At 43.8% G+C, this 14,246-nt stretch overlaps 1 protein-coding gene across 2 annotated transcripts in view; it reads right to left on the reverse strand.

Moving 5' to 3' along the window:
* Positions 1 to 13,918, reverse strand: part of TMEM161B (transmembrane protein 161B) — a 397,127-nt gene extending 383,209 nt beyond the window's left edge. Inside the window, exon 1 of one of the 2 annotated variants that reach the window (XM_078675339.1) lies at positions 13,743 to 13,918. In XM_078675339.1, the coding sequence (XP_078531465.1) occupies positions 13,743 to 13,745 (3 nt within the window). In that variant the 5' untranslated portion in view covers positions 13,746 to 13,918. The remainder of the gene's footprint in view (positions 1 to 13,742) is intronic. The other variant, XM_078675340.1, reaches the window with a different exon arrangement.
* Positions 13,919 to 14,246: the final 328 nt, after the last annotated feature.

Below are 14,246 nucleotides of genomic sequence, written 5' to 3' on the forward strand. Positions count from 1 at the left end.
ACTTCAACACCCAGACATGCCCAACAGCCAGCAACTCAACAGACCCTCCGCACACCATCAACCACGATCCCCTGCTAGCCTGGGCCAGCGTGCGCATCAATGACACCATCAAGACCATGCTCACAATCCACTCCGGCTCTCCGTCAGACCCATTCCCGTACCATGTCTTCAAAAGATCAAGCAGCTCCAACGCACCCCACCTGTGCAACGTCATCTATCTCTCCCTCGTGACCGCGACCTTTCCAGAGATCTAGAAACACGACGAGATCAACGCCCTACTCAAAAAACCCAAGGCCGACCCAAGAGAACTCAAGAACTTCCGGCCCATCTCTCTGCTCCCCTTCCCGGCCAAGGTCATCGAGAAAACCATCAACAGACAGCTAACCAGATACTTCGAAGATAACAGAATCCTAGATCTTTACCAGTCAGGGTTCAGCAGCGACCACAGCACCGAGACTGCCCTCATTACCGCCACCGGTGACATCAGGACCCTGCTGGACAACGGCAAGACCGCAGCACTCATCCTCCTAGACCTCTCTGCCGCCTTCGACACAGTCTGCCACCGCACACTACGCGCATGCCTCCACGCCGCAGGGATCCAAGACCAGGCTCTGGATTAGACCACCTCCTTCCTCTCCGGCAGAACCCAGAGCGTCTGCCTCCCCCCATTCCGTTCCAAAGCCTCAGAGATCATCTGCGGCGTACCCCAGGGATCCTCCCTCAACCCGACGCTGTTCAACATTTACATGACCCCGCTCGCACACGTAGCCCGACCTCAACATAATCTACGCCGACGACACTCAGCTGATCCTCTCCCTAACCAAGGACCCCATCACCGCCAAAGCCAACCTCCACGAAGGAATGAAGGCCGTCACCGACTGGATGAAGACCAGCCGTCTGAAGCTGAACTCGGACAAGACGGAGGTCCTCAACCTCGGCTCAACCCTTCAGTCTGGGATTACTCCTGGTGGCTGACGGCACTGGGGGCAGCCCTGACACCCACCGACCATTCACGCAACCTGGGAATCATCCTCGACTCAACGCTCTCAAAGACCAAGCAGGTCAACTCCGTCTCCTCCTCCTGCTTCAACACCCTCTGCATGCTCGGCAAGATCTACAGATGGATCCCGACAGAGACAAGAAAGACAGTCACCCAGGCCCTTGTCAACAGCAGACTCTACTACGGAAACACCCACTACGCGGTAGCCCGGATCAAGCTCATCAAACGACTACAAGGCATCCAAAACGTCTCGGCCCGACTGAACCTCAACGCCCCACGCCACGGCCATATCACCCCCCACCTGAGAAACCTGCACTGGCTCCCCGTCAACAAGAAGATATCCTTCAAGCTCCTCACCCACACACACAAGGTACTCCACAAGACCAGCCCAGCATACCTCAACAGCCGGCTCGCCATCTACATCCCCAACCATCAGCAACGCTCTGCCGATCTCTCACTCACCACCGTCCCGCGCATCCGAAGAACAACCACCGGTGGGAGATCCTTCTCCCACCTCGCCGCCAAGACATGGAACACCCTCCCACTGAGCCTACGACAGACCCAAAACCTGCTGACCTTCAGGAGGATGGCTGTTCGATCAGTAGTGTCCCCACCCCAGCGCCTTGAGACCTTCGCTGGTATGTAGTGCGCTTTACAAATGATTGATTGATTGATTGATTATGTTTAACGTGTTTAGAACTTAGTAATGTCGTACATAAGAAAGTGGAGTGGGTGTTGTATGGTGTTTTAGATTCCGAATGGATTTTCCCGATTCATGCCCTTATATAGGTACAATTCACGTTGCCCTTATATAGGCATAGAAGTCAAGCCCCTATTTAGGCATAGCCCATGCAACCCAAATACAGGCATGGCTACTTCCATCCGTTCACCAAACTTCACAACGATTTCTTGGAAAACCAGCTTAAGCCATTAGGGACTTCCCCTTGCTTGAATATTGATTTCTACAAGAACTCAGTTAGTTTTACAATGAACAACTATTCCTTGGAGGTTCATTCATGACGTTCATATGCCCAACTTTACGTCAATGCTGGCATTCCTAATCACCTTCAAGGTATAAATATACCTTCACTTGCTATGGCAAAGCACGGTAGTTCGGAGCAGTTAGATGACCTACTTGCCCGACGCAGCTCGCTCCAGCAAGTGCCGAAGGAAGCCAACTCTCCAGCTGTCGCACTGATCAGGAAGCTGCCCTCCTCTGCTGAGAAATCCAGCTCCAGTGTTTCTGACTCCCCTTACGGGGTGTTGGGAAATCGATTACTGAGACACAGATACCAGACCTCCTTCATTCTAAGGTATGGAGCTGATTAGAACCTAGAGAAACCTTTGGTAGATTCTTGGCCAAAACTAAACCTATGCTAAAGACCATACCTACTTCTTCCCTCGTACTAGACCTAGGTTAGGTACATTGGGGTAAGCGTACTTTAGAAGCGCCAGTTGAGTATTTTAGCCTGTGTTATTTATGTATGTGTTTTTACATGGCTTAGAAACCATACAAGCTATTAAAATATTGTTTTATAAAACTATTCTCGCTGTACGCATTATACTTTGCATACTGTCTAACGATTGTAGCAGTTCACCTCTCTTGCATGAGAATGAAGACTGTTCAATAAACCTTTTATTGAAAATGTCCGTCTCACTATTTCTCTGCAAACTCTGTAAAAAATGAAGCATGCATGATTGACTGAGTGAAATACTTATCTATTGTTTCCATGACTCTGAAGATATTTGTTCCAGTCCTAGGGAAACAAAGTTGTCATGTTTATGCGGTTGTCAGAAACGAATCCCTTCTTGTGAATTCAAGAAAGTTTCTGGTGACCTCTGAGCTAGCTAGAACTCACAATTAAGTTTAGTATATTCGATAGAGACCTACTGACCTAAGTCCTACGTCATAGCTATAGGATATATTATTCCAATGCGCAGAGCCTATTTGGAATATAGGAACTACACTGCACTTGTTGATACCGGCGTAGAATGCGTTGCCGTAGTCCAGTCTGCTACTGATGAGGTTGTGTGCGACGGTTTTCCTTTGTTCGGGGGGATCCAGTTGAAGGTCTTTTAGAGTAGGCGGAGGGTGTGGTAGCAGGAGGAGGTGGTGGCATTGATCCGACAGTCCATTTTGAGTTCGGATTCCAGGATAATTCTGAAGTTGCGTGCGTGGTCCGTGGGGGAACGGGGGTCCCCAAGGGATGGGGGCCACCAGATGTCGTTCCATTTGTCGGGGTGTGGGCCCATGATGAGCACCACTTACAGAAAACACCTACAAAATGGGGCCGTCGGAGCCCAAAATATTTACAAATGCATTAGAACATTGATGGCCCTTGAGATCCAAATGTTTACGGGAATGCTAAGCATATAGGTATCAATCCATAAAAACTTTCAAAAGGAGGGGTTTTGTTATCTATCTGCCCCTATATGGAATACTGTGCAACTAACAACAGTGTACAAACCATTCATTTGACATGACTTGCTCGATCAAATTTATCCAAACTACTGGATAGGTCTTTTCAAATACTTTCTGGAACTAATCACAGAATATCATCTGCAGAGGAATCAATTCTGGAAATGCTTGCTATTGAAACACAGTGACATCAAAACCGGGACAAGTGATGTGAGAATATACAACATCTTCTATGTGTGACTGCCTAGTGAAATGGGGCCACTGTGAGAAGCTGATCTATGGCCTTAATGAATCTTTTATAGAGGAACGCTTTTCTAAACCTAAAGAAAGCTTCTTGAGGAATAAACGGCAAGTAAGACTACAAAAACACTATACGTAAGAGGACTGAGCAGAATTATTGAAGAATCATGACAAATGTCTCAGGGAAGCCCACCTCAAACTAAGTTCCTCGAAAACACTACATGACTGACATTAGACTCCCTGTAAGTTAAACAAAGCCAAGTTTTTATTATCACCACAAAGCATGGCTGTAAAAAAGCAGAAGGAGATCTCTTCCATATTTTGTGGCACTGACCAAATATACACACCTGTCTGCAATCAGTCTGGCACACAGTTACTACTAACAAAGACCCAATAATAAAAGCTTTCACTAGAAATGGTGATTCTTCATGATAACCCTAGCATTGTTGATATGGTCTCTTGGGAAAAAAGATGGAAGTACACTATCTTAGCAATAGATAAGCTATGGATTTTTCAGAAATGGAAAACACCACCACGTACACTTGAGGATAATGATATTACTGGAGACAATGGACTGTCCCGAAAGACTAATTTATAAGATTAAAGATCAACTACATCTATGTAAAGCTATTTGTAATCCTTTTCTAGCACAACTAATACAGTGGATCTATATAGTCTTGAGTTTTAAATACAGGGAACTTAGGCCGAAATCCTCACCGTCGTGAAGAAGGTGTAACCTTTATACAGGTAGAAGGATGTTAATGTACGGGTGCTAGGGCCAGTTATTCTCTTATTCCATCATGTGTTTTTTGATGGTACACATCATGGACTTCACACATATGTGACATGATGAGACTTTAAATTTCGATTGTCGGAGAAAATTGAGAGGTTATAACTTGGCTTTCAATTAACCCACCTATCATAGGCAGGGTAAACACACACCTGCTCAGCACCAGATTAGCGTTGTGGGTAATAGTGTGCTTTACAAATAACATATAACGTAGTCCTATGACATTGTTTTTCTCTTTGCCTTAACAACTAACTCCTTCTCACTCTTCCTCCGTTTAACACCAGAATACTATTTTCACGATCTACATATTAGATACTTTCCAGACTATTTACTGAATACTCTGGATTGGTACTTAACTGATTCTATGAAAAATCTGTTAAAAATATGAAATCATACCAAATTGCAATAGAAAACAAATGAACTAGTAGACTCTCTCCAGACAGGCTTTGATCAGTATCTTGCATCACCCAATCCTCCTTGGGCAGAGACCCCCTCAAATCTTTTGGACTTGCAGGAAACATTTCTCATTAATCAAAAGAAACTCTTAATAAAGGTGGGCGAAGATGGGACTTTGGGTACTGTCAGAAAATAGATTAGGCCCTTTACTTCATGACTGATTGTATTGTGGCATCCAATATAACCCTACTGTTGCCGAGATTTTTCAATGTGTCTACTCTATGTCCGTGGCCCAAATACCGGGCCTGCGAAAGGGCCAAACACTCTTTATAAAGGTTAGATTATGTAACCATTGGTAACTCTAATCAGGGCCTCAGTTTTATCAATATTAGCCCTTGACAATTGGAAAAGTCAACATTCTTTCAAACTAAATGTGTTTTAGGTAGGTATTCTGGTACTTGGTAATCCTTTAATAAACATTAGGTATGAATGTCTCAGATCTTGTTGCTTCCAGTCAGCACCAGCAAATTGGAAAGAAGCGGAGGGCTCATTCTGATTGAGCACTCTTCTCACCCAGCAAGGAGTGTCCATTGTTAAGACTGACATTTTTCATTTGAATTATCTGATTTTTTTCCATGTCCTTGATGAAACACAGAAGATTCAGGATACCAGTTTATCAGCTAGATCCTACTGCAACTGCATATACTGGGTGCTTCTACCCCAGGTCTACAGAATCTTCTAAAAATTACAGGAGAAGCAAACTGCCTGTTAAAATCAGATTAAGAAGATATTAAATGCCGGCATTAGCTATGCATAGAGAAGCAGATGATTTGCAAAAACCTTGGTTTAGTGTATTACACAACTTTCTGCACGCTACAGACACAGACTTCAACAAACCTGTTTGGGTCGCAACTCACGTTCTGCCTCTGCACCAAATCTGTGAAACACACTTCTCTTTACCAAAAAGCCAACTCTCAGGCTGTTTCAATTTCAAGAAAACGAAAGACACTGCGTGTCTTCGTATGGGCCTGCACATCAGTACTACAGGTATCGAAATAAATACTGAACATATAAACTACAAATACATGCGGTCTTAATTCAATTGATTCAATTGTGTAATATTGCTAAATAAAAGTTTAAGATAGTACACTGTAGTTTATTTTAGAAAATATAGTGTATTAGGGAGAATGTTTTCAATATAAGACCTTTCTGTCAGGTGCAGAATTGGCTCGATTTTTATCTCCATACTATCTGTGCATGCACCCCATACTTTTGTAAAGCTATCCTTCTTTTGCTGGGTCTCATGATCATCCCCTACATTGCTTTCATAATATTCTGCTATTCTTTCAGTCCTCATGCTTGTATATCAATCTCTATAATTGTTGTGCCGTTTAGTTGCAATAAACAATCTCTGATGTGGTGCTTAGTCTTGTATAATTTATTTCTCCGCTTGTGTACCTCAGGCTTCCTCCCACTATGCTTCTCTTTCACAGTACAAACCACTGGACTACAAAGCAGAACTTAACAACAGAAGCTCCTTGCACCGGTCTTCAGGGCAAATGTACTATGCATATTGTACCAGGGAAAGGAGAGAATGACTGTAACCCTGTACTCTGCCATACGCTTGTGAGGGGAGTGGCATGGGGCATCACAATGTAGCAGGCTGGAGCAGAAAATGAGGTTGCAGGGGAACATACAGGAAAACAGGAGTGGAGATGCTGATTTACCCCACCAGCATACCGACCTACAAAAGCATCTTTTCAATGAGTTCTTCAGATAAAATGGTGTGCTGACTGAGCAGGGATCACTGGCCAAAGCTAAATAGTCTTGACATCAACCATAGCAGGTCATACAGGTGAATGAAGATATATTTGCTTTTGGAAGCTGGCCACGACATTACTGAATATGAAAGTGTGTTTAGAGCTATTTGTATAATAGAGAAAAAATAGCTTCTGTGTTTGGATGACAACAAAGAGCACAACCCTCATAATCGCCAATCTCTCAATTTGATTCAATTCATAACATTTCTAGAGCGCACACCTGCCTCCGACGAGGCATCCCGACAATATCAGAGAGCTCATGGGAAAAGACAAGGCTAGAAAGCAGGGAGGACCACTCAGCCCACTAGACAGGAGTTAAAAAGCAGGGTCTTAAGACTCTGTCTGAAGCAAGGTTCAGAAGGGCTGCACCGCATACTAAGTGGCAGTACATTCCAGAGTCTGGGAGCCAGATATGTAAAAGAACTCTCACCTCTCCTAGCTTTGTAAATGAGAGGGACTTGGAGCAGTTTCAACTTATGGATCTTAAAGACCTGGTTTGCGCCCATGGTTTCAATCGTTTCCTGAGGTACAGAGGACATTTGTGAGCAAAGGTTTTAAAGGAAAAGGTAAGAGCCTTAAATGTAATCTTGATGACAGGGAGCCAATAAAGATGCAGGAGGTGATAAGAAACTAACAAGTGCAAAGGAATCTTGAGGATTAAGCATGCAGCGGAGTTTTGGATCATTTGGAGCCATTTAATTAGGAAAGCAGGCAGCTGTAAGCACAAGTTATTGGTGTAGTCCAGCCTCAGTAGCGTATGACACATGGAACATGATTGGTCATTGAGCAGACTCAAGGAATGGGATGGGGTCACGGTCTGAGCTTTGGGATGGATCCTGTCTTTCTCTCCCACTGCAGCTAACAACTCTGAATTGGATCACTTAAATCATAAATCTTTAGGATGCCATGAGGTGTAACCCAGATATCATCGCTGCCATGCTGCCTGCTCTTCAACCTTTAAATGTAACCGTTGGCACCACCTTTAGAGCAGTACTAGGTGAACATTCAAATGCAAGGAGATAACCCAAATCTACGTTTAACTAGAAAACAGGCTGTTCTTAAAGGAATCGAACAGCTCAAAAAGTCTGGACTGTGTATTTTCCTAGATAAAAGAAAGGTTGTTTGCCATTGGTAGATTGCTCATCAATTTGGGATCATCTCCTTACCCCAAACTGAAAGTCTGAAATATGTGAGTCATATTAGGCTCTGATTTCTCCCTAATTATCTAAAGCATAACAGTAAAAAGTCAGCAACCAGCAGCTCTCCTTGAAAATCCTTTCAGTCCTCCATAATGACTTAGTGAAGCTGGTGAAAGCCATGGTGATGACACATCTAGACTATTATAAGTCAGTTTACACCAGGCGTCAAGGTTCCAGAGGCAAGTGACTAGAATGTGCCTGAACAAACTGCAGCACTTCAACATAAAAGTGCTCAATTGGCTGCCAGTCAATGCATGAATAAAGTTCAATGTTAATTGACTCATTTTAAAGGCACGCAGAGGCCCAGGATGTCTAAGGAAATGTGTCACCCATTATGTCTCCAAGAGAAACCTGCACTCTGCTTTGACAAACCACATCACACAATGAGCCCTCAAACAGAATAAACATTGAAGGAAATGTCTTCGATTGCTCAAACTCAAACAGCGCAATTTATGGAATCCAAAAATCAGGCAGAACCCAACTACCCACCTTTTCAGGGACGGCCTCATAACTGAACATCATGTGTTTAGCTAAACCACACACTCCGAGGACAGCAACAGAATAATATCGAACTATGACCCTTACATTTCAGATTAACTCCAGCTTCCCAGTTCCTGTATTCAATCTAACGCTCTGATATTACTAAAGACGACATGAAGTGCGCCAATAAATAGTTTGAGAGTGCTGTGCATTTATGGATCTTAATTCAGGTGTATACAATTAAACTAATGGCAAAGTTAAAAAAATCTGCCCAACTCAATGATATCCACTTTATTGGCCCAAGAAGAATGAAAGAAAGGGTTATAACATAATATATTCACCTTTTGCTTCAATACCGGCAGCCCTCTTTCAACTCCCCCCCACCATTTGGGAAGCTACTTTTTACACTTGGAAAAAGCCCTCTAAACAGCTAAGCAGGCACGGGGTTTTGCCACTGCATGCTTTTTCGAAAAAATGGGCAGGCCAACAAACACTGGGTTGCCCAACCTGCAATAGCACAGAAGAATCTGAATACCACGTGTGTTTTTCTGTACTGGCTATAAGAAAGCAATAAAACGATGGCTGGTCCAGATATACAGAAATTTGGGAACTAGGCAATGCTCAGAGGCTTTCAGGCTACTGAAATACAATGCTAGCCTCCCCATAGCTTTCTCAGTGGCAGGCTTTTTATTCTCCATGTGGTGTACCCGAAGAATTTTTCTAAAAAAGTCCCCTAAAGTAGGTGCTTAAATCTGTGTACTCACTCATTTTCTTTCTTTTTTTTTACTGAAGGAATTTTATACAAATTGTATGTGTATTATAGCAGTATTTTAATATTGTATCGTATTTAAGATGTACTTTACTTGGTAAGTAGGACAATCAAGAAGTAGAACTGGTATTCATTTATTTATTTAAGAGTTTTATATAACGCCAGCTAGACCCAAGGGTATCAGAGTGCTTTACAGCCTTATCACACGTAAGATAAATTTACACAGTAATATGTACAGTGAGTCAGGACGTATCGCAGAGTATCTTCGAAAAAGAGCTCCTTGTCCTTCATAAGATATGTTAGCATAGTAGGGTGTCCAGTGTCTTATGACGTTTCAGAGACGTCATCGAAGAAAGCACTGTGGCTCTAGGCAAGATTAATAAGGTACGGTCTTAGTGTCAAAGTGTCTGAGTGCTGCAATGGGCAGGCTTCGATTAGTTATGCTTTAGCTATTCATTCATGAGAGATTGAGGAGGAGGTCCTTGAGCTGCCTTTTGAAAATTAGGAAAGAGGGATTGGTCCTGATTGGAATGGAGTTCCAGATTTTAGGCGTGTTTCCTGCGAAGGAGCGAGATGCGGTTTTCTGTTTGCGAATTTTTGGAGGGATAAGGAGTAGGGTGTTGGTACTCCTTAGGCTTCTTGTCTGACCGGCCTTCTGGAGTTTTGAGGCCAGGTAGGCGGGATTCCCTGTGTGTATCGCTTTGTGTGTGAGGCAGGCAGTTTTTAAGTTGGCACGCATTTCGATTGGGAGCCATTTTAGCTCTCTAAGTGCGGGGGAGATGTGTTCATATTTCTTGACTCCAGGGACCATTCTAGCTGCTGCGTTCAGAGTTGATCTGAGGGGGGCTAGGTGAGATTTTGCTGATCCTGTGAGGGTTGTATTTCCATAGTCCAGTCTTGACAGCACCAGAGATTGAGTGGCTTGTTTGAGGTTATTGGGAGAGATGAAGGGTTTTATTTTGTTGAGTGGTTTGCAGGGTTCTTGATGTGTCTTCTCATGCCTAATTTAGGGTCCAGAGTGATTCCCAGCGATTTTACAGAATCGGCTGGGGTGGGGTTGTGATTGAGAGCATCAATAGCTTTTAACCATTTGGTGATTTGGGGGTGCTTCTCCTTGTTGGAGATGAGGAGGATTTCTGTCTTGTCTTGGTTTAGTTTCAGGTGGTTTTGTGATAACCAGTGCTGGACTTCTCTCAGAGTGTCGTTCAGTCGTTGAATATCTTCAATGGAGGAGGTTTCCAGATAGATCTGGGTTTCATCAGCATAGAGGTGGAAGGGTATGAACATTGTGTCTAATGATATACAACAATGCTCTTTAGCCTCCTCTCTGATAGAAATAAACAGCTAATATACGAACTCTCCATCTATTACTGCCAGAGGTCTTCAAACTTTTTTGCTCAGAGCCCCCTAAGTAAAATGTTTTGAGGTCAGGCCCCCCTCCAAAGATTTATGGCAAGGATTGGGGAGAAGGAGGGACATGCTGCGTGAGGGGGCGGGGCTTATGAGATCATTTCAGGAGTACTTTTTCTGTAGCTTATAAACCGAACTAACAATGAGATTTATAAAACAGCAAATGCATCAAACAAAAACATGTATTATCCCAAACATACTTATCCCCATGATTTGGTGTTATAAGCCCCAATGCAACCACACCTGCTGCACCAATCATAACTGCAGTACTGAGTAGCAGGCAATCTCCTCTGAATCGTTTACCTCTTCCCCACCATGACGGACCATCACCTCATTCCTAATGCTAGAAAGGAAAGTAAGCTACCATGCCCTTTTTTTAAAGGTACAAAGTCATTATTGTGATGCAGTGGGCCCCTGAAACCTCTGGATCCCAGTCCAGCCTCATTTGCTTCCTTAATGATAACCAGCAGTGGTCACTTACACACTTGGCAGCCGTTCCAGCTTCACTAATGAATGGCCCTTTAATTAAAAAAAAGAAAAAAGAGGCCACTTTTATTGTCTCCTTCTTTGGAGTATCTCTCTGAAGAAACTGTCTCTGGCCATTTGTAAACATAAAAATGAGCCCCCATTCAGTGCTCCCTATTCTGGACTTCTCTTTGACAATATCTAGTATCTCAATCATTTCCTCTGTCTCATAGACCATTACTGTGAGGCCCCACGGGTTGAGATGATTGTGCTCTGCATCTGAATGCAACCCTGCTGGCCTTCTACCTGCCACCCATTGACTGTAATTGCATTTAAATAGCATTTGCTACCCCTGGTGGGGTGTAGAAGTGCATTTTCGGTGAGTAGCATGCTACTCCGGAACCCATACTGTATTAGTGGTGAATTAGTATAGTGAAATATTTAAGTAATTTGAGTGGTGGACTGTTAGTCAGTGATTTGGATTGAGAAGGATAGCGAAGGGGTAGAAGAGGGAAAAAAAGTTTGCATTCATATCAGCCGCGGCGGGTAGTGGGAGTACCGGCTGGGCGGTGACGTGGGGAGGGGCAGGGTGGGGGGTAGTAATGTATGGAATCCAGAGCTTAACAGGTAAGTAAACATAAAAATAAATAAAACAAATTTCGTTGCGTGCACTTCATCGCCAAATGCGATGCAGTGCGCGCAACGAAGTTCGGGTCAAATGTTGTCTGTCAAAAATGGAAAACCTCTGGCACACGTTTCATTATTTTTGCCAATAATCAAAAAATAATATTTCTTCTATTTTGAAGAGCCAAAAATAATGCTCACAAATTAGGGCAATGAGGTCCTAAACATAACGCAGTGGCTAGAATATTCTTCTTATGGAATAACAATCTTCCAGACTCTCACCAAATAACCGTAGACACATATGCTGAAAGAAACAGACTGTTTTTCAGAAGTCTTCAAAATGTGTTACTGACATGCAACCACTGACTGTGGGTCTGCCCGTGCCCTCCAGTGATGGCCCTCTGGAGTGAGACAGGACATGCAGACGAGGCCTCACGGTTGCCCTGGGACTCGACCTCACCCTGTTGCCATCCCGCTGAGCCTTTTAAGACCATCACCTGACGACGTGCACAGACGAGGCAGCTTGAACTCGCTGGTGAGTGTTCCTCTCGCAACATGCAGGGGATGAATCTGCTTTTAACAGCTGCACCACATTAAGGGGGACCTACGACGACTTTTAGACGCTAAATAGCTTGTTTTGAGAGCACCCACTGAACAGACTTCACCTCTGTGACTCCTTGTAATCTCAGACCCCTTTTAACTACTACTACATTACAATAGAAAATCATAGAACACAGCGAGCTAACATTCTACCTTTTTCAGAGCGTGCCAATATAAAAATAGCCTGCACTGCTACAGTTTGGAGGCTAGATCGCGCTTTTTTTTTTTAAGCAAGCTCTTGACCCTGCCAGCACACTCACTGACCCCCACCCCCAAGCCACTGCGATCACAGTTCACACTTCTCGGCTCCAAGTAAACTAAGACAGCCTGGAAATGCAGCAAATAAACATCGCCACACTTCCAGGACATCTTCATTTACATATACTTGCAGAGGCATTTGCGCCACCCCCCCCCCTGGGAACCCATCGACCCCCCACAGGGGGGCACGCCCCACAGTCTGAAGAACTCTACTTCAGGCAATGCATATTTCCTATTATTCATTGCACAAGCCCTTTAATGTAACCAGTCATGCTGCTAATAATTGTCTTTTTGACTGTAACAAGCACTTCACACTAACGTATATACAATTTTTTATTAGTTGATCTGAGAGTCACAGCATATGTGGGAAGATACCCTGGTATTGCAAATTGAACGTGTGCACTACATATTCAAGTAACTGTAGACCGTGATTTCTGGATTGATTGGAATTTAGATTTCTGCAAGCTACACTTTGCATTTAGTATACATTGCCACTTGATGTTTATATATTTTTTGACGTGTTTTTAATATAAATGAAATGTGAGATTCTGTTTAAAATGCTTTTATGGTCATATTGACGGAAATAACGTTTTACAACAACAGTTATATATTTTCACCTTTTTCTCCATCACTGGCAGCCCGCTCTCAACTCACCCCACCGTTTGGAAGCTAATTTTTACACTTAGAAAAAGCCCTCTAAACAGCTTTGTACGTACATCGTAAATGTGCGACTGCTTCAGCTCATCTGCTATGATGCTTCTGCGTTTTCACCTTTCAGAAATGTGGTCCTCCCGCTTACGTCTTACATAAACCCTTCATACTTCTTATATCCGTACTTATTCCATTCAGTTCTGTTCCTCCACCTGCCTCATTAGGGCACACACATCGCAAGCACTTTGTCTTGAAACTGCCCTTCAGCCTACTACATCATTATCTGCTGTTCTTTAACTCGCTCTCTTTTCTCAGACACCTAACCCACCCCCTTGTGACTGGCACAATCATCTTCAGACAATTGGACACTCACCTGCCAATTTCTTACCTGCTCTATTTTCTAAGGTTTACTTCCCCACTTGATCTGCCCATCCTCCTTAAAATGTGTCATACAGCCCACAAATAATTCCCCCTCCTTAGCTTCCTGGCTACCTAAACTCGTGCTCTTTTTCGTTAAATATGCACCTTCCTTTCAATCAACCCTCGTCCTTTAGCAACATGCCTTTTCCACCTCTTTAGCACCCTGGCCGTCTACCGTATACAGCGATCCACGGCACTCACCATGCTGATGCGCTTCCTTGAGCACCCCTCTTCCGAGGGAGGATAGGGGGTCACAGTGCTTAGGGGTTCTGACTGCAGGGTAACTACTTTCCATTAGAAGGAAGGTCGCAGGTAGCTGCCATTAGACGAAACCTTGAAACGTGACGTCACACGTTACGCGTGTACGTCGATAAGGCACACCCTAGAGGCAGGGACGCCGGTTCACCAGAAGTCTGAAGGCCAATTAAATTGTTGCATTAAAAAGAATAGACCTGCAGTGTTCTAACGTGAAACATGACTGATCGGCCATTTTGGATGAGGATACACACGTGGTCTCTTCTTACAGCTGTCATTGGTTTGTATAACCTAAGCAAATCTTTACAAAGCATCAGTCGTTGCAAGCTGTCTCTATTGTGAGACTGGAACGTTTCGGAATCCTCTCTGTTGCGAATGCGATATACTCTGGCGATCAGGCGAAAGCTGGTGTTAGAATAATGTTATAAACGTACTGTTGTTCAGGGTGTG

This window comes from Lissotriton helveticus, chromosome 2_1, assembly GCF_964261635.1.
Source record: "Lissotriton helveticus chromosome 2_1, aLisHel1.1, whole genome shotgun sequence".
Taxonomy (NCBI): domain Eukaryota; kingdom Metazoa; phylum Chordata; class Amphibia; order Caudata; family Salamandridae; genus Lissotriton; species Lissotriton helveticus.